General features: G+C 37.2%; 2 protein-coding genes across 9 annotated transcripts in view; one reads left to right on the top strand and one right to left on the bottom strand.

Moving 5' to 3' along the window:
* The window catches only part of rnf220a (ring finger protein 220a), a 462,984-nt gene extending 454,759 nt beyond the window's left edge, over window positions 1-8,225 (bottom strand). For all 4 annotated transcript variants that reach the window (XM_048602023.1, XM_048602025.1, XM_048602024.1 and 1 more), the window contains exon 1: window positions 7,598-8,225. In XM_048602023.1, coding sequence (XP_048457980.1) covers window positions 7,598-8,225 — 628 coding nt within the window. The remainder of the gene's footprint in view (window positions 1-7,597) is intronic.
* Window positions 8,226-12,372: 4,147 nt separating this feature from the next.
* The window catches only part of LOC109926683 (ERI1 exoribonuclease 3), a 204,221-nt gene continuing 191,856 nt past the window's right edge, over window positions 12,373-24,737 (top strand). For 3 of the 5 annotated variants that reach the window (XM_048602398.1, XM_048602397.1, XM_048602402.1), the window contains exon 1: window positions 12,776-12,807. In XM_048602398.1, the coding sequence (XP_048458355.1) occupies window positions 12,791-12,807 (17 nt within the window). In that variant the 5' untranslated portion in view covers window positions 12,776-12,790. Of the gene's footprint in view, window positions 12,496-12,775; window positions 12,808-23,070; window positions 23,105-24,737 lie in introns of those variants that run through there. The other 2 variants (XM_048602399.1, XM_048602400.1) reach the window with 2 other exon arrangements.

Below are 24,737 nucleotides of genomic sequence, written 5' to 3'. Positions count from 1 at the left end.
AAATTGATACATCATGACTGCACTTAGAACAATCCTTGAAATCAAAGATTCCTTTCTGTCACTCCTGAAAGATCTACTAATTACTGAGAAGCACTACATGCTATCTGCTTTCACTCACAAGCAGAAGGGAAAAAGAATAAAACAAGGCATAATTTTTCCCTGCCAAGCTATTATCATGTCATAAACACACACAAGCACACACATACACATACACACACACACACACATACACACACACACAAAGCTCTGAAGGTACTCAGATATCTGTTTCCTACATAGGCAATAGATTTTATTCATTGCTTGGCTGACTTATCGCAGCCTGCTTTTAATGAGGTATAATAAGGAGAGCATTTTGTAGCTACACGGTTGTACTATTTTATCTTCCAAACAGCTGTGTCATGGCTGTCTGTGCAGGATAAATCATATCACCCTCTCTGCATTTGCTAACACCCCTGTAATTACAGGACACTTTAAATGAAACAAGGAAAAAGAAACAGAAAAAAAACACCTAAAGCTGTTGCCCAGATTACAAGCGATGGCACAGACCTCATAATAAAGCCAGTCATCATTACAATTAATTTATCATTGGGAGGTAACCAAGCAAATGTGATCCATTAATTTGACAAGAACACAACTATTGGGATTAATACTATGACATCAGAGACTGGTAACCTCTTATCATCTTCCTACAACTGTTTTTTTTTCCCCACTCTATTTAAAATTGTTATGGAAATAAATTTAAAAATACTTTAGGCCGCACAGAAATTAATTCCCGGTCATAAGGGCAGTTCAATAATTAGAACTGTAAAGGCTGTAGGATAAAACCAAGGAATGATTTGCTCAGCTATTTGAGCACAAAAATTCATTAATAAATAAGTGAGCTATTCACTGTTTCCTTAATTTCTTGAAGTTAAGTGACTCAACCTATACGTAATAGAAGAATCCCTTATTTTCTTTCATGAACCGCAATGACGTATAAAAAGGAAAGACAATTTTTGCTAATATTTATGTTTTATCCCCCCCCACCCCCTGCCCACACTCACACACCCGCCTCTTTCTCCTCATCTGTTTATAACCCGAAGCCTTCACTGTCTCAATCAATACTTCAAATGGCAATCTGTTTGGGGTTGAACAGACAGCCTGGTTAATATGAATGCCAACTTTTCTGATGCCTGTTCCACAGTTGGGCTGAAGAGGACTAAAAATCTTGTCTATCAGAAATGTAAATGATGAGCTGTCTTCCTGAGGGAAATGGATGAGTGCATTTTAGCAGGGGTGAATTCACTGGGTTTCTTGTGTGATTAACAACTCGGTGACCTGTTGTCCTTGGTCTAATTACTTTTAAATTTGCACTTTACATAATTATCAACAGGACTTTTTTCAAAAAAACTCCTTCATTAATTCATGAGCTCAAAATCAAATTTAAAGTGTGGGATATAGCTCAAAGTATAATTTCTTTAGTTATTTCAGGGATGTGAAAATTATATGTAAAAAGATATATTTAAGAAAAGTTAATGTTTATAAGGATACAAATTTATTTTTAAAATTGCAAAATAAAAAACCTTTTCAGTAATTAATTTTCAGTACATTGTTATAATGAAATTGTATAAAATACCATTGAAACTTGGGTGTGAAGAAATTTACCAGATTCTAGATTCAAATGGCTACTTTGTTCCATTAAATGTGATGTTTCTATTTATTGAAAAACACAAGCAGCCACCATCCTTCAACACACATTCCCCCGTCACCTAGCCAGCTCGATTTAAGGTGTTCTCTTTCGCTGATGTGTCTAATTTATCACCCCTCTCCATGATTGATCTTTTTCTTATAAGCCCTGCACCACTGCTGATTTTGCATTAACTACGGTTCTTTTTTTGAATAAACTAAAACAGCTGCTTGGCTTGCAGGAGAAGCGAAAGGAACATTTTAATATATTAAATCTGCAAGACGCTACGAACAAAGTGTTTATATTCTTCCCAAAAGCCTCTGAGCTTGTAAATGGCATGTGCCACATGCTAGGTGAACCCAATTCTTTTGGGCTTTTTTTGCCACTGTCTTTAAAGAAACTGTTCCATTGTAAAACTTTATGATTTGATTCACTGCTGCAGTTAGGGCACCTGTTTGCTGGTTTTAATTAACTATCTTAGCTCCTGGAAAGTTTTTTTTCTTTTCCAGGCTAGTATCTTTCAGAAAGTGGCTGCTGTAAACTGTGATTATAGCTTCAACACCAGGGCCCCCAATTTGAAAAGACCTCCTGCCTTCTTCTTTGATCTCGGCTGCCAGAGAACTGCCGGTTGCTATTTTTCTGCCCTCTCAACACTGGCTCTGTCACCTGGCTCTCACAAAGGAAACAAAGGGATGGCTCTTTCTCTCCCTCTCGCACACAAGCAGAGAGACACAATCGAGCCACTGAATTATACTGACGATACACAGCCCACCAGAGCAGCTGCTACCCATTTTTCACAAAAAAAAGGACAAGATACTTGCTGAATTAAAAAAAAACTAACTGGCAAGCAACAGGCAGACCTGTTGCAAAGATGTGTGGCTTTTGAAAACATATATGTTATGTATATTAACCCTTAAAAGATTGTAGTGCTCACTATTTAATTTAATCATTTTAGGACCAAGATGAGTATTTTTCAGATAATTGATGAGCTCTCACTAAAATCACTGTAAATATGTTTGTAATTCCACCTTGCCACTAACTGCACAAGTTTTATAGGTTTCTCTTTCCCCATTTTATTAATCCATATCACATTTACTCTGCAGAAAAGAAATCTTATTTTGCTTAGAAATGATTTACATTTAAAGGATTTATCAATTATTAGCCTAGAAATGCTATTATATTTTTATATATTTCATAAATTATATAATCTTGTGCCAACTAATTATCGAACGTTTACCTAAAAATCTGTAATAGCAAAAGCAACAAATTCTTTTTATTTAAAAGAATATCAGAAAATTCCAGTTTAATTGTTTGAATGTTGGCAATTTCGTATGATGCCTTTCTCTTATAGATCAATTTTTAAAAATAACACTGAGAAATTCTTTACTTCAAGATATTCAGTACAATGTAATTTCCTTTTCAATATTCTCAAAGCATGGTGTGAATATATATTACGCAATTGAAAATTTTCTAAATAAATGTGAGGAAATTTCTTATCCATCATTCGCAGCAAATTCTTTAAGTTAATTTCATTCATAAATGATGGGCAGTCATTATGGTTTAATTCCTTATTTCACAGAATGTGAAATAGTTATATTACTGTGACAAAGGTGCCTAAAACTATGATAATTGTCACAACAGTCTTATGCATTGACTAATGAAGAGTTTTTAACAATGGAAATATATCAACACATAATTTGTATGAATTGCTTGTACAATGAACATTATTTGGATCTGAGTAGCAAAAGTGATTACAACTGTGTGGTGTAATGCTAGCTTGCTTTCTGACAGTAGTCTGCTTCATTGTATGCGTTATCATGCTGTCGGAGAGAGCTGAGGATACTGACTGAGTCTCCCTGGTGGGTTTACTGACTGAACATCAAGCTCTCCTTCAGCCTCTGTAGACCAGACACATTGCACAAATGTAGACAGAGGGCAAATGAGCAGTAATTGATGAGAATAAAGATGTTTTGCCAGACAGAGATAGTACCCCTACAGAGAAATGAGGCATTTACAAATAAAACATGGACTAGACAAGATAGACGCCCCACTTTGCCATGAATTCTGCAACAAAAATTTAAATTGGGCCACTAACTGTGTACAGAACACTTTGAAATGAAAAATAAAGAAGACAAAAACATGAAACAACACTGCACAGGGACTAACAAAATGTAGTACAGCAACATTGATTGTTAGTATCCGAGGAGCCGTTTGCTTTTATCCCAAAGACTTTACATGCATAGCTTTACACGGGCTATCGGTTGAGAAGATATCTGTCATTAGCAAACCCCCCACAACCTACCACCCCTCTCCACCTACCCAGCCCCCACTGCCCATATTCACCAACAATGATCAGTGATCGCTCAGAAACGAAACAATTCCTGAAATGCCTGCTCACCCCCCAACTTTTAGTTAAACAAATGTTGGACTTGTTCGCATGGTGCAGAGTCTGTGTTCAAGAGCCATTCATTATGTACAAGAGTACACAAAGTTTTTCTTCCATGTTACAGTGAAAGTAGCAAGTTGAATGTGAATGAACGTGTGAAAGGTCAAACAAAATCTTAAGATGTCATTAGATCAAAACAAATACTTTAAGATTTTCTAAATTTTTAAAACTTTAATTGTTTCTTTCTCATTTAGTTTTATTTATTCAAAGCCTACTTTTCTTAGGTCAAGGTTATTTTCACTTCCTAATAATTTGTTGATGGTTTTATTTATTTCTTTTGTGACTTCCTAAGCTGTACTGATACATTAAAGACACATATTCCACTAAACTATGAAAATACAAAAAAAATCAAAATTAAACAGGAAATTCGTTATAATCTAATAACCACGAGCTTCTTTTCTCTTTAAGAGATTTGTTCAAGCCTAGAATCTTACACAATACAAACTGTTTCAAACACATGGAAATTCTGATTCTTGGCATTTGCCTGGGAACACATTGCTAATCAGTACACATTGCATTTAAAACAGGCAATTTTTTAAAAAAAAAACAGGCAAGGTCTAAACTTTTTAAAATAACAGGGAACTAGAAATCTGTATCATTTTGCCATGGACTGAGATTTTTTTTGAAGAAAATTTTCAAAGTTTTTATTGGTGCCTTTATTTTGAGCAACGGTATTTAAAAGAGGAGAAATGCTATGCTGCAACTGAGCAGGTACTCCCTTGGCAGCAGTCGTGTTACAGATTTTTTGGGAAGAAAAAAAGAAAGGAAATCGATGGTACTTTGAATAGAGGTCGTCAGGGTTGTTGCTCAAGGAAAGTGACAGATCTGTGTAGTAAGCCTCTGGCAGCCCCCAAAAATTCCATACATATTACCATTTAGCTGCAATATTTCAGACGACAGCGTCCATAATGAAACACCACTTTGAAAATCATCTATTTATCCTGTACAGTTGTACATTGCCATCAGTGTTAACAAAAAGTAAGTAGACAGAGCAATAAATACTAATCCATAGGCAGTCGAATAGATAAAACTAAAAATGTACAGATTGCTAACTAAAAACAAATTCTAATACCAAAATATATTTTTCAAAACAAATAGAAATTGAAGGAAGAATTTCAACAAACGATCCACACTAAGCATCCATGTGCTGTAGCGGCTCTTAAAGTCTAAACTTATGCCAAACAAAATGCCAATAATATTAACCACTCCCCAAAACAAATTGGGTAAGTAAAGGAATGTCTGGTTATATTTCACTTCCAATTTCAATTGCTGTTTATATCTCTGAGATGCTGGAGAATTCAAGCTTTAGTTAAGTTACTTGTAATAAATCAGGCTTGTACATTTTAACACGAATTTTTTAATCATCCACAAAATAGACATGTTTAGCCTCTCATCTTGGTTGAGAGATGAAAAGAATTCCTAAAACTGAAGCAGATGGCTTGGAATATCAAAGTAGAGGCTTAATGCTGCTTTTATATGAAACAACCACTATGGGTGTGTATTTGGCAGGATACACTTTGCAGATGTCAAGTAAGTCAGCATCTATAAAATCAGTTTTAAAATAATGTACTGCTTTTAGATTAAAGTGAACTAGGAGCTATTATAACCAATTCCTCTACTAACATTTTTTTCTTGAGCATTCTTATTTGCAGTCATCTAAAGCTGCCAATGCATATTTATCTGCTTAAAAGATATCCTTAATCCAGCTGCATGCAATTTAACACAGAGCATAGGATGAGGCCATTTTTAAAAAAAACTGTGTCAACTCACACCTCAGCCTTATAACAAATGGCAGAGTGTAAAAGGCCAATTGTCCTTTCCCTTATCTCCTTCGCACCTCAACATTCATTCCAACAACCCTCAAATCCTTTTTGCTACACCACAGGCTTAAAGACGGGGCTGTATAATACCGGCTCTCAGCAAGTGCTCAAAGCCGATCCACTACTGCCTTCTTCCTCTCAATTTTTCCATATTAGTGGCTGTCATTACCATAAGAAGAGGTAGAGGAAAAGAGGGGAGGGAAGCACTTAAAGAAATGTGAAAGGGATGCTAGCTGAAAACCAGTGGGGAGAACTGAAAAAGATCAGCCTTTTCACATCTGGTTAAGTAGTGCAAAACACCCTGATGGCCATATGATTATCAAGAACACTTATGCCAAAGTTTATTTGCTGCAAAAGAAAAGAATATTACCATATATTTCAATCTGTGCCACTTCCCGCATCATTTGCTATCCCAGATGCCCTTGCTCGAACTTGTTTGCCCAATAAATCAAAAGAAATTTATGAAAAAGAAAAGCAACCAGGTTAGTCCTGTCAGGAAGGAAGCAAAGACATCCATGTTTTGTTGTTTTAAGGATTTTTTTTCTTAACTACTCAGGAAGGAAGATAGGGGCCTGGATTCTGATTCAATGCGTGTAGATTAATCACTCATTCTTTAGTATAATATAGACCTTTTGAGTTACTCACTACAATCTAAACTTTTACAATTATTTATGCAATAATTTGTTATTTCGTCAATCTCTCCAACAACCTTATGATTTAATTGCTTGTAACTCACCTTGTTCTACTTTCCTTTCACTTTCTGCCAGTCTATTACAATTCTATTATTATTCTCACTTTTTCTCTCATTTGCCTTGTCGCCTCTTACTCTTTCTTCAACCAAAACAAACAGTAACAAAAGTCAGTAGCTTCCCACAGCTGAAGCTTGTTAACTTATCACCCATTATCACCTCATCCTCTAAGTACCACCTTTCTTCTCAGACTGCTGATGAGCCCTCACAAAATTTTAGGTTTGCAATTTAACTCAACAAATATCACAAAACAGCTGCAGTGAATTGGTTTCCTCTCAGTTACAAGGCCTTTTTCTCCTCGGAGTTATTCAGATTGCAAGGTGGGGTGAGTGAAAATTGTCAATGATAACAAATCTTTTTCTTTAACTGAACACTAAAACCATCAGTTGCACCGAGAAAATGTAATCATTACTTAACTCCTTCAGAGAATTTTAATCATTGGAAGATGAAATTCCATTTGTTTTACTTAGTTTTATCTTAAACTGTAAGGCATTGGAATAAAGCTGTACTTTCAAGCAAACAAATATCTGCATCTGAAGAATGCATAAGCCGAATGAAATTAAAGCATACAAGATGAAACATAACAGGTAGTCAACTGTAATTGTTGCCCATATATTTCAACTTCTGATTTCATTGAAAACAAAGACAACTATTCTAAAAGTTTTGGTAGCTTGAACTTTTAACTTCACTATATATTATTAATATTCAATACTAGGTTAGTTCAAATGTAAGGTAAACTTAGCAAACACAGCCAACACACTAAGACATGAAAATATTCATGATAGTCTAAATATTGTGAAATGTGCTCTGCTTTTTGGTAACAAAGTCACAAGTTTTAGTTACGTGCTGAAAATTTCAATTTGAACAATAAAAAGGGCCCAAAATAATTAAAATATGTAAAAGAAAAAATACTTACATCTCTCATTTCGATTTTCTTCAGGGCTTGCCGAGTTCTCCCGGTCAGAGATGAGACCTGACACAGCAAAGACCTTTTTTCCAGTGTCATCTAGCTTCAGTGAACTGGGGGAACTGGATGGGAGCTGGGTTGTGAACTCGTACTCCTTGCCCTCAGAGTCCGAAAACCTCAGATGAGGGGATTCGGTTTCATGGCAGTTCTTCAGTCTTTTGGCAGGTGTAAAGGCTGACTGGTAACTGTCTCTGTCTTCAGCAGAGGCAAAAGGTCGAAATGCCCCAACACCACTATGGTTCAGCATGCTGATTGGGGTACAGTCCAGATTTGGAGGTGCAAATTGATGATGCAGGTGCAAAAGTTGAGGGGGAAAGTCTCGGTTCGGGAAAGCCCCTGGCACCCCGCCCTGACGGTGGTACATTGAGGCAAAGGTATAGGAGCCATTAGTAAAGGGAATATGGACATCTTTGTCCACAGAGACAGGTACTCCAAAGGGTCTAGGCTGCTGACAGGAGATGGAGGCATCTCGACTGGCCTCTGCAGTCGACGCCAGGACCATCAAAGCTGGAGATGCAAGGGGGTTAGGAAGGTATGAAGAATTCTCCATCTTGAAAGCTGTTCTGTGCAAGTCCATTGGAAACTCTTTGCTCACTGGTACCAGAATTATATAATGACCTTCTCAAATGCAGGCAAGGCTGGCTTTATAAAGAGCAAGGTGACATCATTACTATCACAGCTTGATAGATCCTGTATTAATAAAGAGAACAAAATAAATATTCACATACACACACTCTCTCCTCTTTATATATACACCATGTATATACCCCATTACAAGCATTCTGACTCTTGTATAGATTAGGTACTATTTGACCACAGTAATTATGAAAATCTATACTTAATACACTCTGGTGTCAAAGTGTCACGAGCTTAAAGACTGACCCCAAATAACAGAACCTCTAAAGCCCTGTGATCAAAAATGCATTTATTGCTCTGAAATCACAAGAGGTGGCTACTGATTAAAGGTTTTTCTTGCTCCCAAAGTCCCGCTCACCAAAATATGAAAGTAGTCGCTTTTTAGGTTTTCCTTTTTATACAAATATTTTGAATTTTAATTTGCCACATGGTTAAAACTAAAGATTAAAATAACTTAACAGTATTGATTTACGCGGTAGAATTGACATTAATTTTAGTTCAGTTATCACTTTGCAAAGCGATCAATAGTAACTAATAACGAATGACAGCGCTGGTAAAAAGGAGAGAAAGCAGGACTCCAGCCAAAAATCGAAATGTACCGACACTAAATCATCTCATACTTTTTCAGTCGTCAGGCATCAAGACACTGAAAAACCCAGTTGCTACTTGTGTTACAACTATCAAGATTAATAATATCCAGTGCCAGATAATTCATTGCAACTTTGAAACTGAGGCCAATTAAACAGCTAATTTAGTGATACTTAGAAGCGATCACCAAGAAATAGACAATATCACGAAAAGCTAAGCAGTTATGCCATATGGAATTAACAATAGCATAGATAGCACTATATGGATGTATATAAGGTAAGTGAATACAATTTGCACGTTCAGTTCAGCATAGCGTAATTTATTATAAATAAAGCATTAAATAGTTAAACCGGCAGGGTATAATGCAAGCAATGGACTCAAACTGGCTGAACTAAACTACTTTTACTCTAGTATGATTTTTTTTATTGCAAGGTGCACGCACCAACACATACGGACCGTGAAGCATGTAAACAATGACTTCCGCGCAAAGTTGGAGACAACACATCACAGACACGTTTGTGCATTACTGTACTTACTTTAATTCCAAGGATGCTTTCACTTTTTATAACAGAACACATACGCACGAAAATAAAAGGATTTATCTCTTTTGGCAAAACTCTCCCTTAGTGTATAAGGACTGTGGAGTTGAAGTCTGGAAATACAGTGCGTGTATGTGAATGAAGTCTGCTGTTGGAAGATCGTGTTGATTACATGCACAGAGGGATCCCTATCCTGAGTCCGATCAGAGGAGGAATGTTGCGTTGCTGCTGCTCCGCTTGGCTCAGTGTGCCTGTGTGTATGTGTGTGTGTATGTGTGTGTGTGTGTGTGTATGTGTCAATTTCAGAACTCACTCACCGGGACAGCAATATAACAGCACAGCCTCAGCCAGCCTACTGCGCAGCCGCATTGTCCTCATATTGGCACCTGGGAATTGTAGTTCTCACTCATCGCTTTATCTCCCGCTTTTCCCTTCTCTACTCTTCTTTGCTATTTCTATCTTTGCATTTCTTAATTGTTTAGCAACATACATTCAATTCTCCCCTTATTTATGCTGTTTCCGCTTCATAGAATTAATTCTTCCCTTTTCATTTGACGTGTAGAGTTTATGTTCCAATCTCTTTTGGATTTGCTTAAAAATTCTGTCATTCTACTATTCTTTCTTTCTTTCAATTATCCCTCAGTTTAACATTTCCTATTTTAGATTTTTAACTTGTTAAATTGTTAACTCCTAAGTCCCTCTGCGTGATGTGTATTTATCTTTATTTCATAGTCTTGTTTTACATAGTTTTTCTCAATTTCCTCGCGTTGCTTGTTTCTTTCTCATTCGAGTGAGTTTTTCTCTTCTTACCCTCTGGCATTTCCTTTCTTTTCATTTGCATTGTTTTCCTGTTTGACAATATATAATGATTCTTGTCTTTTTATACTTCTCTTTTTTAACACCTCTTTTTCAATTTGGACCGGCCGACTTTCTAACCTTTTGCTTGGTCTGTTTCTGGTCTATGGTTATTTTTCCCTCGTTTCTGTATAGCCTTTTCAATTCCTTTATCGCAAGTGCAGATTTTCCATGTCAAGTGTTTTTTTCCTCCTTGTCTCAACTTCACATCTCCGGATTTCTGTTTTCCCCCTTTCCTTCCCTGGTGTGCTCTCAGTGCATTCATGCATCTGATTTTGAACATTTTCGGCTCTATCTAATTTCGTATTGCCTAGACTACTCTGTTTCAGTAACTTTCTGTCTTATGCCCCCTATGCTTCATTTGCCTGGAATTCATTGTTTATTCCTTACTATCCTATTCCGACCCTAAGTTTCTACACAGCTATTTCCACTCGTCATTCTTCCATAATTTCTTACTGTCTTTGTTGCACAGGATCCTCTCCTGCTAACTGCAATAATTGAGCCAACTGAATATTGTAGATTGAGAAGGTGTGAAGAGGAAGACATCAGCAATAAAACTAGTTAAAAATTACTTCAGAAGTTCAGTCATCAAAGTTATTTCCCTAAATTCCATACAGATTCCCGAGTGAAAGAAGGCAGGACCTGAAACAACATGGGAGGCATCATTTCCAAAATCAATCAACTAATTGTACAAAAATACAAAAGTAAAATAAAGTCATACTGAGATTGATAAATTTACACTGTGGGTGTATCTATTAATGTTGCACTAACCCTTTTGATGGCCTACATAAGCCTGTATTTCATCAAGCACCAAAAATCAATACCTAACATTATTAATTATCTCAGTTTCTCATTGAACATGAACAACTTAACAGTACCAAGGAGTTCAGATAAAGAGCTAGCTGACAGTACAAATATATTACAGGACACAACAAAATATACACTTAGATTTAACCCAACCAATTAAAAAAAATCGATGCATAAGCTAGCAGTCACAAAAAGGAAAAATAATGTCACCCCTTTAGAATCCAGATAATTCCGTGTCATTGTCATCGCGTAAAAGGTGGTGGTACATTTTCATATTTTAGTTATTTATAGGTGAATTGCAACCCATTATCAGAAAATTATATTGTAAAGGATTCAATCAACATTTTGGAAAATAAGTGATAAATAACTTCAATAATACGGCTACAGTTCACTTCAGTCCAACTTACAACATTATCAATAATTGTATAAATAATTTATACTGATAAAGGCTAACTTTTTCGGACTGGATATGGTGACAGCTTATAAAATCGCCAAACAACTTTGACATTAATTGAAATCTTATTTGAAGTGCTGGTGTAAATGGCAAGAAATGTATTTACAAGTTCATCATATCTTACTGTAAATCGGAATGCAATACCTTGCAGTTCACCATGTCTGTGCGCCTGTTAAACGGGACGTGAGTAATAAAACTACAACTCCCAGAGCTCTGAGCACAAAAAAATCTCAGCTTCTGGAAAGACATTAAAACGCAAGGCGTTCCGCATCTGTAGTCTTTTCAATTAACGTGCAACTTGATGCACTTGTACCATCCCATTTACAACAGACTGAGTGAGCGCGCTGGTGACGGGTTACGATTTATTGTTGACAGTTGCGAAGTGGGGTGCTTTTTTTATTTCATAACACTAACTATTGTTGGTCTGAAGCTGACAAAGATTTCGTCATCGCCTTAAAAGTTACATTGAACTCCCGAATCATATTGTTTAAATGGACAAACTACCCACGTGTTAATAACGACAAAAAAACTATTTCAACTGTCAACAAAAGAATGACACTAATAGATAGGTTTGATTAAACTGGTCACGAACACTCGGTGCCAGTTTCTGAGTTGTGAAGTTATGCGTGCCTTTAAGTAAATTGGGAAGTTGGAACTACAACTCCCAGAGTAAGGGCCAGGTTCGGTTCGGTTCGGTTCGGCTCGGCTCAGCCCCACCTGACCTGACCTGACCCGGCCTGTGCCATCCCGAACTCCCGAACAACCACTCCGCCATCTTTACCCGCTCAACCAAACCTGCTGGCGAGCGTTTGAAAAGCACGAGCCCGTGGCGTTTCCCACAAACCCCGCCTCCAACAGGTCTTATTGGTTGTAACCCCGTCCGTCCAGCGTTAGCCTGGGCTCCTATTGGCCTTGGGAGATGTCAATTCTGAGTCGGGTCAAAGGCGGGTTTCGGCAAGCAGGATAGGGTGAGTAAGGCTGTTCGCCGCCTTGAGTTTATTGACGGTTTGGTTTTTAACCTGAGGAAATCCGAGGCGTTTGTGTTATCTCTGGCCATGGGGCTAAACAACGGCCTGTGTGTGTTGGTCAAAAAATGCGGAGGCTTCTGTTGCAGTAGTAAACTTGCGACTTGACTTGTTCCGAGGCACTTTCTCTGTGCTGAGGCCCTCATGGTGTAGCAGTTCTAATAGTTATGAATGTTTTGTCAGTTACACGTTTTCCTGGCTATTCATTGAAATTGACTTTTTGATACAGTGTCATCTCATGATAAATTGCCTTTGGTAAGAGCAATTCCCCATTAGCAAGCTGCCGCTTGTGGATAGGGACATGCTGCTGGATTTATCTATTCCTATGAAACGAAAGTAACACTTCTAAAGCAATAAATTTCAAGAGCTTATAATTTAATGTAATCAGCTATAGTCCACAGGAACTATAGGTATCTCTTTATTGGGGAGATGGAAGTGTTCATACAAGGGCCAACCCTTATTAAACGTGGTGCAAGGCAAACAGATATGTCTCCACGAACTAGCACAACCGGTACGTGGCTTGAACCCACGCCGTCGGTATCACTGAGCCAACTGACTCTCTGACTTATAATTTAGCGATAAAATTAATAAATCATTCAATGTTCAAACGAGATGTGTCCATGCTTTGTGGGCAAAGGGGATAGTTTGATATCCCCTATTACAGTGGAAAACGCCAAGTTGTATTTTTCCTTGGGAATTCCAACTTCCTTTCAAGTGGCAGGGGTATTCTTAATGATGAAAAGTGTACTTCAAGTTTAGAGAAACAAATGTTTAAAAATTATCCTTTTTTCTAGAGTCATTTATCATGGCTAGATTAGTCAGCAAAGGTAATGCTGATCAGGCACAGCAGTAACTTTTGTGTCATTTGTAAATTTGTGTGTTGGGATTTTTCTTGCACAATTGTCATTGAACTTGAGTTGAGGTTTGTTATCATTTCTGAACTGAGCTTTGTTTGAGTATAGGAGTTGGGCGGTCATGTTGCAGCTGTATAGGATGTTATATCGGTCACTTTTGGAATACTGTGTTCAATTCTGGTCTCCCTGCTAAAAGAAAGATGTTGTGAAACTTGAAAGTGTTCAGAAAAGACTTACAAGGATTTGCCAAGATTGAAGGATTTGAGCTATAGGGACAGGCTGAAAGGCTGGGGCTATTTTCCCTGGAGTGTTGGAGGTTGAGGGGGTTACCTTTTATAGAGGTTTATAAAATTGAGGGGCATGGATACGGTGAACAAAGTCTTTTTCCCCAGCGTGGGCTAGTGCAAAATTAGAGAGCATGGGTTTAAGATAAGAGGGGAAAGATTTAAAAGGGACTTCAGGGGCATCTTTTTCACACAGAGGGTTGTGCCTGAATGGAATGAACTGCCAGAGGAGGTGATGGAGGCTGGTACAATTACAACATTTAAAAGGCATCTGGATGGGTACATGAATAGGAAGGGTTTAGAGGGATATGGGCCAAATACAGGCAAAAAGGGTCTAGACTAATGTAGAGATAGTAAGAACTGCTGATGCTGGAGTCAGAGATAACACAATGTGGAGCTGCAGGAACACAGCAGGTCAGACAGCATCAGAGGAGCAGGAAAGCTGACGTTTTGAGTCGGGACCCTTCTTCAGAAGACCCGACCTGAAATGCTTGACTAATGTAGAATATCTGGTCGGCATGGAGGAGTTGTACCTAAGGGTCTGCTTCTGTGCCGTACATCTCTATGACTTGATGTTCCAGTATATTATGATTTGCCTTGGTAATTTTTAACTCTTATCATGTGAAATAGTGAATTGAAATAATTTCTACATAATACATAAGACAAGAAATTGAACTCTTTCTCACAACATGTATGACCTAAGCTCCATCACACAATTTGTTCTATTAATGAATGGTGCCCAGAATTAAATATTATAATTGATTGATTGTCTTTTTTTATTTGTTTTCTGTGACTTTATTTTGTTTTTAATAACTATTGTTGAAAAGGCTTGTTAAAGCAGTTATTGTCAAAATTGCAATGAAAAACTCAAATGTAAACATTTTTATAGTTCTAGAACAGTTCACCATTATATGCTGTATTTGTGAATCAATGGAATTGCTCTGAACTTAATTTGCAAAACATATGGCATTTCCCCAGTTATTTACAGTTTCTAATGTCCACGGTTTTAAACAAAAATCTGATATGGACTTTATTTATATGTGGAACTATCTTGTTTGCCTTTTAATACTTTCACTGAAGTTTTTAAACAAAGTCTTCAATCTATTTGAAATCTTGGATTTTGCCTGCATATTTCTATATCACAACAGTTTTTCAATAATGTTCATGAGTACTGAGCATATATAATTTTGAGAAATTCCCAGTATAGAATCCGTCTACAATCCATCAACCCGATTAATGCAGAACGGTGTGACGCTTACTTGAGGGGTATTTAAGAGTTTCCTTGCTTATTCCAAAATGTTTTAAAACAAGCTAATGGTTAACATTTTGAGTTTATAGTTCAGGAAATTATGTCTTTTTATTGCTTTTAAATTCTCAACTGTTCACAGGCACTACACCTGATCAGAAAAGATGTGTTTTCTTTTTTGACTGTAAAAGAAAAAACTGAATATGTACATCTCCTTTTCATTTTTATTAAAAGAGTTGAACCATTTTGAGGCTGAATGGTTTTCAAACATTACTTGCAAACAAAGCTTTTGAAAATGTGAAAGAAGAATTTTGTTTAAAAACTGAAAACTCACTAATAGTACGTTATCTGGATGTGAATATATGAGGCATGGTTAGTAAGTTTGCAGGTGACCCCAAAATTGTTGGTGTAGTGGACAGTGAAGAAGGTTATCTAAGATTTTAAAAAAAGGATCTTGATCAAATGGGCCAATGGGCTGAGGAGTGGCAGATGGCATTTAATTTAGATAAATTTGAGGTATTGCATTTTGGTAAGACAAACCAGGGCAGCACTTATACAGTTTAAGGTAGGGACCCTGGGAGAGTTGATGAACAAAGAGACCTCGGGGTGCAGGTGCATAGTTCCTTGAAAGTCAAGTCGCAGGTAGACAGGGTGGTGAAGATGATGTTTGGCATGCTTGCCTTCATTTGTCAGTGCCTTGAGTTTAGGAGTTTGGGAGGTCATGTTGCAGCTGTACAGGGCAAAATTTTTAAAATACTGTGTTCGGTTCTGGTCTCCCCGCTATAGGAAAGATGTTGTTAAATTTGAAATGTTTCAGAGAAGATTTACAACGATGTTGGAGGGTTTGAGCTCGTAGGCTGGGGCTTTTATCCCTGGAACGTTGGAGGCTAAGGGTGACCTTTTTAGAGGTTTATAAAATCATAAATAGGGTGAATAGCCAAGGTCTTTTTCCCTTGGTAGGGGAGTCCAGACTAGAGGGCATAGATTTAAGATGAGAGGGGAAAGATTTGAAATGGACCTAAGTGGCAACTTTTTTACGCAGAGGGTGATTCGTGTATGGAACAAGCTGCCAGAGGAAGTGGCGGAGGCGGGTATAATTACAGCATTTAAAAGGCATCTGGATGGGTGTATGAATAGGAAGGGTTTAGAAGGATAGGGGCCACACGTCGGCAAATGGGACTAGGTCAGATTAGGATATCTGCTTGGCATGGACAGGTTGGACCAGAGGGTCTCTTTCCATGGTATATAACTCTGTGACTCTTTGAATAATTAACTTTTGTGTTTTGGTGCTCTTGTCTATGTTAAAGAAGTTGTACAGTACCCCAGAACATTTAACTTAAGATGGTTTAGGTGTGGAAAGTAAAGATGGGAAAATACTATATTTTTATATTGAATACGTGACCATAAATGATTCAATTCTGTTCAATACTTGCTATTATGAAGGAAGGAAAAGGCAATATCCACTTACTCAATGGGGCAAATTATAATTTGGGTCTAATTTTCCTTGATGAATTTTTCCCTCCTTGCTCAAAAAAACCCTTCCATTTTCCCAGACTGTGTCTATTATCAAACCTCTCAACCCAAATTTTGCAAAAATTCCTCCTCCACTCCCTTCCCACCTCCTGAGATCCAGAATCCTCCTCATTTCAGCGTACAAATCCAGGGAGTTCCTGTCAATCCTCACAATCCTCTCAATCACATTCCTTGTGCTTTCTGATCCTAAAAGGCATCTTCTGCATTGCTACTACATCCTGAGACTCCCATCCCTAATGATCTCAAGTTTGCGTCTCCAGTGATTCAGGACCTATTTCCAAATGACTGGACGTTTGGACCCCCTAGAATATTGATACTCTAATACAGGAAAAGGCCCCAATACTTTCCAGGTCAGCATGAAGTTCTAAGGTCTCTGTTCCTGAAAGTAATATTTGTCATAAAGCCATCTTCATTAAACTGTCCAATCCCCCAAGAATAATGGAATGGGAGATCTCATAACATATTAAAAATCTTGCAAGAAGTACACACATTAATATTAGTTATTTTGTGTAGTTTGCTTCATTATTTATAAGGTCTGTTATAACATGTTATATCTACCAATCACTATGAGAAATAGCATGAAAAGATTTGCTAGTGCGCATACAAAAAATTAGTGGACTGGAAGAGGCATGAACTTAGGTTGCTTTTGTCAGGTTGGTTTCAACACATTTTTGGATATCTTTTTATGTATTCAAGTACTTATCAGATATCTTTTTGACTGCTGTAATTGAATTTATATTGATCAGCACTTGTGGAAAAGCGTTCTCGATTCTAATAACCCTTTACATAAGAAGGTTTATCTCAATCTGTTCTTTAGCGTATTCAAGGCTCATTTTGAAATTACGACCTCTAGTATTTGATCTATGTGCTGTTGGAAGTTATCATATTTATTTATATTCATCATTATATTTTCTACTCCTATTACTTGAATACTTTAATGCAATCTGTCTTTATCTACACAATTTGAGAGACAACAATCCTATTCACTCTAATTGTTCCTTGTAACGTTCCAGGCAAATTGACATTTGTACCTTCTCTAGGACCATTTAGAATCTTCGGTAATAAATGTACAGTATTTACTTCTGGCCAAGACATTATTTTGTAAAATGTTATTATGAGCATTTTGCTGTGGAATTCAATCCTGACAAATATAAACCCTACATTATAAATGTCTTTAATGCCAAGTTTTTAAATAGAAACTGCTGTAACCAACTTTAGATAAGTATATTTATTTATCTCTTTGAATCTGTAAAGTGATCACTTTCCCTACAATGCCTTGAGAAATTGACTTTTAAATTATATTATTTATACCCCTATTTTGTCTTGAGGCATATTTTATTATTGGAAGCCATATTATTCACTATTCTGCTCATTGTTGGGGTCCCGGTTATGCCCTGCTAAGATATTTAGAGGTAGTTGTTATTTCCAATTGGGTAACATGAACAAACTTTGAAATCCATCATTTTGTGCTTAAGTTTGAAACATGTTGATAAATAAAAGTGATCCCAGCAATGATTCCCTGGAGCACCCAACTACTCCATTGCTTGCCAGTCTTTAGATGGTGGCTGGCAATCATTTATAAGAAAACAGTTCAATTCGAGGTTATTATAATCTAACGTCTTGAATGGTTTTTAATTAACAGTGGAACCAAGGCACAAAAACAGAAATTGCTGGAAAAGCTCAGCAGCATCTGTGGACAGAAATTGGAGTTAACGTTTTGGGTCCAGTGATCCTCAGACCTCACCGCCAGGCATGCCTTCCAGCATCTTCAGTTCTTTCAGTTTTTATTTAGTATTCCAGCATCTGCACTTCTTTCTGTAGAACCAAGGCATTGAGTTACAACTTTAAATTTTTTTCCAGACATTTGCTTCATTAGATGTCATGAAACTATTATGTAGTGAGGGGTGAATGAAGTTGAAGCTACATGGTGTCGATGAAAGAGTTATAAAATGTTAGTGATGTAGGAGCTGCACTAAATTAGATAACAAAACCAGTACTCTAGTGATGGTTTTATTTTTGCTGTAGCAAAGTACATAAACAAATGTGGACGTTAAAAGTTGTTCATGAACAGTCACAATATAACAATTGGGTAATGAAATTCAAATCATTTAAACGATGAGAGCAAATCTTATCACAAGGAGTAGGGACAAAATAATTATGTTTTGGAAGTTTTAGTGGTACCATGTGACTTTGTGCCAGAAATAAAAGCAGTCTGTGCTATGAATGTATCTACACCACATGAACTGCAGCAATTCAAGAAGGTGGCTCACCACCATCTATGGTAGGACAGCTGGGGATGGGCAATAAATGTGGCCTTGCTAGTTAAGAATAAACTCACATTCAAAAATAAACTCTCTTAACAAGTTTCGCAAAAGGTAGTAAGCTAGACTAACATTTTGGCACAGGCATTTCAGTGAAACTTAATATAGATTGTGTATTTGAAATATTAACAGCTTTTCTGATGCTATTAGGCATTATAAATTTTGATAATTTGTTTTTCATTTTTATATTTCCTGTTTTGTGGGTTTTTTGGGGTTATCCTAGGCTTACACCATATTATATAACTAACGGCTAGGAGGTGTGTTTACTTACTTCAGTTTTCTTTGGCATGATGACTGCTGCAGAGACATATAAACAATATTTTCCAGTAAACTAGCTGTGACTGGGAAAGAAAAGAGTTGCAGTTACATTCATGCCTGTGATTTTCTTATTCCACTGATTTCATTTAAGTTGCTAGAGAACGGTGCTGCTTTGCGTTCAGAATGGGAGAACACCAAGTTACACCTGCAGTATGCACAATTGTATGCGCTCCGGCTCTTTCTTTTTAAGAAGTTTAAGTTGAAGTCATTTCACTTTTTTTTTTAAGTAGTTTATTTCAATGTTTTTTATAATTTAATTTTCCAAAACGTACTCAATTTTTGTGAGCGCTAATTATTAAGGCAAACATCAAATTTACGGAGTAAATCAGCACTAATTCTGAATTTGATAAAATTTAAAAGAAGAGGTGACACATATCTCCAGAATCCTTTTAGGTTTGGAAAGGGAGCAAGCATGATTTAAGAATAATATCTGATACTAAAAATAATTTGTTTTGCTGTTCGATTTGAAGGAGTAATTTCTCTCTAATCTCCAATGACCTGCAGAGTGTGGAGATTCTAGCCTGTTGATTTCTCAATCACCGTTGCATATATTTGATGTCATACTTGTTCTTGTCAATGTAAGGATTATTTTGCTTGGAATTAAATACTTCTGTCAGGATGACACACTCTCAAGTTAGGTCATGCTAGACACAGGTAGACTCTTGTTGTGTTGAACAGTTGAACTCTTGATAGAGTTTTCTCAAAAAGGTGGGAAAGGATGAGATGGGTGGCTTCTGTCTTAGGTTATATCCTAACTGACTTTTTTCCAAATAATATTCTAAACCTTATCCCAAAGGACCTGTTGGCCATAAACCCAGACATGTTACTTCTCTGTGTATCTGAACTTGTCTCTTCCAGTAACTTTCTGTAGAAAAAGAAACAAGTCCAGGCATCTCCCTGCCTTCCAGATGAACTAATTTTTGCATTTTTTTGGCCAATCATGTTAAAAGATTGAATAACAGAAGCATCTCCATAGCAACTACTGTTTTGGATGAAAGAAATTTCATTTTAAATTTAAATACATTTCTTTACAAATTATGAACTAAATAAAACAAAGTATTTTAAAAAGAAGACACATTCTCATTCATTCATCTGTTATATTTGATTAATACAATTAGCCTAGTACTATCTTGGTACTTGGGTAAATCAAAGCAAAGTTAAATTCTAGACATAACGTCAGCAATTGCACTTTTACCCCGCAATGTGGACAAGCTTTAAGCGATAGGCCTGCAATAGAAAACTCATCAAATCAGTTTGCTATTTTCGTTTGAATTATTTCCACAAAGGACGGGGATTATGATCAGTATATACCAGAGTCTCCCAAGATCTGTGATAGGCATATTAGTCAGTATGTCTAAGACAGGTAATCCTCCCAGTAACTCTCATGATGTCATTAGCTTTTTAGAGAAATTTCCCCTGGTGTTTTTATGCCTGACCCACCTTTTTGTAACAGGACTATACCTACCTCATAGGTCATTAGCATTACTTGCTACCTTGGAGGACTTGGTGAAATTTGCGGCAGTTAACACAAGTTTGCTTTCATTGTCTCAAATTGTGCCTGACAATCCTCTGACCAGACTATCTTGGCTTTCTTTTGTAGCAAATCTAGCAGTGAAGCAGTTATAGTGATAAAGGTTGGTACAAACTTGCAGTATAAAGCGCACAAAAACCCTCAAAATATTATGATTTCTCGTTTGGTCTGAGAGTTGGGTGACTTCACTAATGCTTGTAGTTTTTCTGTTCTTGGCAGGATTTGTCCTTGCTCTATTATATGCCCTTGGTAGGTACTGGCTTTGCAAACTCATTTTTGGCAATGTTTATCACCATACCAACCAACTGTAATTTTCTAAATGGAGTTCTTGTTGTTCCAAATGGTCCTTCCAAGTGTCACTGTACAACAGCACATCATCAAAGTAACTATAGTCCCTCTTTTGTTTATGGGAAATGTCTGACATTGCCTAGACCAGCATTTATTACCCATCCGTAATTGAGAGTAAACCACATGGCCTCTTGTCCACAAGGATGAAACAATCATGAGCCATCAGAGCTGCCTACCTGGCTGTTGAAACTAATGAAGAGAAGTTCAATTCTTCCAAGGGAATTATTTTCTTGAGGGCATTTTTTGTGTTCTCTATCTTTAATGCCCACACCAACAATCAAAGTTATTTTGCTTTATTTTCTCAAATTCTATACAGGCCTGCCCGGGTTGTTTCCTTCATTTGAAATTTCTGCCTGTAAGCCTCAGAGGCTTAAGCACGAAAAATTGTGCTTTTTGCCCATTTCATGATCTGTAGAAGCCTCTTCAGAAATTATGGCTTAAACTTCATGATCTTTTCTAATTAGTTTGCTTAATGTGAGCAGTGCCCAGTTTTCTTTTGGCCCCCTCATCTGTTTAAAATGCCTTTATGTCCTTTTCTGTCAAACCTCAGGAAGGCTTGCACAAATTGAAGCAGCTGCTCTTTGGATCCAGTGTGAGTCAGATCCATCTTCATCCAAATTTTCATTGGAGTCAAGGACACTCTTTCTCATTCTAGCCTGTTCAGTCAGTATTCCCTTTCTCTCTCCTGTCTGTCTCTTTTTCTTCTAATTGCAATGGTAGTTTCAGGTTCTTAAGTGCCCTTTCCTTTCCCCCTTTCTCCCTCTGGAGTGCTTTTCCATCTCTCTGAAATGCACTTTCCTTTTATCCTTTTCAGTTGTTATTACCCACTTTCAATTATGTTTCCAACTTTGGGTTATCCTTGTCAATCTTCCAATTGTATGTTATGAGGAGTGCGCTGTCTTTATCTAGTTCCACTACTCCACAAGTCACAGCGTATATTTAAATGTTTTACCCAGTATATTTTATTTATATTTGTTTCGGAACACAAGAAATCACCTGAAAACCAGATTTCTTTAATAAACAATAAAATTCTTGATTTATTGCAAAAACAAGACTTAACAAATGTACAAAGCCGATTAACAGAGTTTGAAATAAGTAAGTAAACACACTCTCCTAAGTAAACTTGCATGCGCACACAGTGTGCTTTGAAGAAAAAAAAGACTTTTTAGAGAATAACTTCTTTTAAAAAAACACACTGGCTAAATAATTGTTCATTATTGGAGAAAAATGGATAAGATATGAAATTTCACAGCTTTCAGCCTGGCATCATGGTACATATAGATAGATGTCACCAACTCATACAGTTGTCGCAAGGTTCTTTTCTGAGGTAGCCATTCAGGCATTGTCTGGAGGAGGTTCTCCAGAAGCCTTACAAGAGAATTGCTCCATCAGGTTTTTTAACTCTCACGTTGAACACTCAATGAAGTTTTTTGTCCAAAAAAAAATTAGGAAGGGTGAGTTGGGTAGCACAGCCTCGTCAGCTCACATCTAACTGACCTTTCCAAACTTCACGCCCAAATGTTCTGACAGCCTTAAACCCAGACATGTGACTCCTCAGTAAACAAGTTGAAGCAACTCCATAGTGTATGAGGCTCTGGCTGTTTAGTTTTATTCACTCGTGACATGTTGGCACCACGAGCTGGCAAGCATTTAATTGCCCATTCTTAGCTGCCCTTGAGAAGGTGGTGTTGAGCTGCCTTCTTGAACAACTACAGTCAACATGCAGTAGGTTAATCCGCAAAGCCCTTGGGGAGAGAATTCCAGGATTTTGACCCAGGAACAGTGAAGTAACTTAGTTTATTTGATTCTTCCGTTAGTCTTTTTAAAAATGTCCTTCGGATACCACCTTTTTAAGAAAAAACACTAGTCCAGTCATCTTCCAGTCTTCCAAATGAAGCAATGTTCACAACATTTTGAGAACAAGTCTTCAAAACACAGCAGCAATAGAAGCACCTACGTAATAGTACAAAAATAATTCATAAGGATGGTACTAGAAACAAAAAGATATATCTATCAGGAAATGCTGTTCAGGCTGGATTTTTTTTTCCCTTTAGAAAAGATAACGCTGAAGGAGCGACCTGATAGAGGCCTTTCAAATCATGAAAGTATTTGACAGGGTGAGTGTAGAGAAAATATTCCAATTTCAAGGTGAGTCCCAAACCGAAGAAATATAACGAATCAAAAGGAAATTCAGCAGAAATATCTCTGCAAAGAATATAGTCAGAAGGTGAATTGCAGGAGTAAATGCAGAAATAAGGAATTGTTGAGGCAAGCCATGTAGATGGGGACATGAGGGGGAAAGGAATATGAAAGGAAAGAAATGCTGATTGGGTTAGATGAAGATGGGTAGCAGGAGGGTTTGATGGAGCATAAAAGTCTGCATTGACCCATTGGACCAAATTGCATGTTTCTTTGTTCTAAACCAATTAAAACTAACAGGCCCCAGAAGTGTAACAACACCTGAATTCTAAGCTGAAGTAGGCCACTTGGCCCCCTGAGTTTGCTCCACCATACTGTAAGTTCGTGGCCAATCTGTTTATGTTTTGAATTCCATGTTCCCATCAACCCCAATAATCTTTGATTCCCTTGCCACAGCAGTTATCTGTGGTCTTAAAATATTCAATGTCTGCCTCCATTGCCTCTGAAGCAGAAGTTTCCAAAGTCACAAAACCCAATGAGAGAAATAATTTCTTCTCTGTCCCCTAATATTCAAACTGTGCCCCCTACTGTTAGAATTACCCACAAGAGAACATCCTTTTCGGACCTTTCAGGACCTTATCTACTTCAATCAAATCGTCTCAACTTTTCTTAACTATAGTGAAAACAAACGCAGCCAGTCAACCTTTCCTCATAAGAAAGATTGTGCATGCCAAGTATAATCCATCCTTCCTTAAATAAGGAGATCAAAACTGCATGCATTTTCATGATGTGATCAAACCAATTCCCTGTGTAATAAAACAGAACAACCTTTATCTTTATGTGCAGTTCCTCTCATAATGGTATCTGTTAGGATCCTTGATTACTTTACTTACATGGTTACTTTTTGTGACACTTAAGCTACAACATGTAGATCCCTGTACACCTTAGAATTTGCAGTTGTTCTCCATTTTTTAAATCATACTCTGGTTTTTTTTAATTCTTTCTGCCAAAGTGAACAGCTTCACACCAACCCAGTCATATATTCAACTATATCAATCTGCAACTTTGTTCTGTCCTCTTCACAACATACTTTCCTACCTATCTTTGTGATATCTGCAGGTTCAGCTACAGTGTTTTTTTTTTCTCCCCTCATCTATGTCATTGATATAAATAGTAGGAAGTTGAGACCCTGGCACAGACCCTTTGGGACCCACTTGTCACATTCTGCCAATTGGAAAAAGACACATTTATGTAACTCTGGTTTTCAGCCAGCTAGTCAATCTCCTCAAAATGCTACTACTTTACCTACTATATCTTGAGCTCCTATTTTATGCAATGACCTTTGTTGTGCAACTATATCAAGTGCCTTAACACCTTCCTCACAATAGATGTCAAGCATCTTTTCTCTGCCTCCCTCCCTTCTTGAATGGAGTGGTTTATTTTCTATTTTCCAATCCTTTCCAGATAGTAGAGTATTGTGGAAAATTAACACTAATGCATTTAGTGTTAGCCACATCTTTTCCCCCTTTTGCTCACATCCTCTCTTTCATATCCCCCAACATATTCACTCAACAGCCCTTTTCATAATTGTGTCTCTCAACTTACTCAGTT

Source organism: Rhincodon typus, chromosome 10 (genome assembly GCF_021869965.1).
Source record: "Rhincodon typus isolate 14 chromosome 10, sRhiTyp1.1, whole genome shotgun sequence".
NCBI lineage: Eukaryota > Metazoa > Chordata > Chondrichthyes > Orectolobiformes > Rhincodontidae > Rhincodon > Rhincodon typus.
Note: the sequence above shows the minus strand (reverse complement) of the source record. Positions and strands in the feature narration are given on the sequence as shown.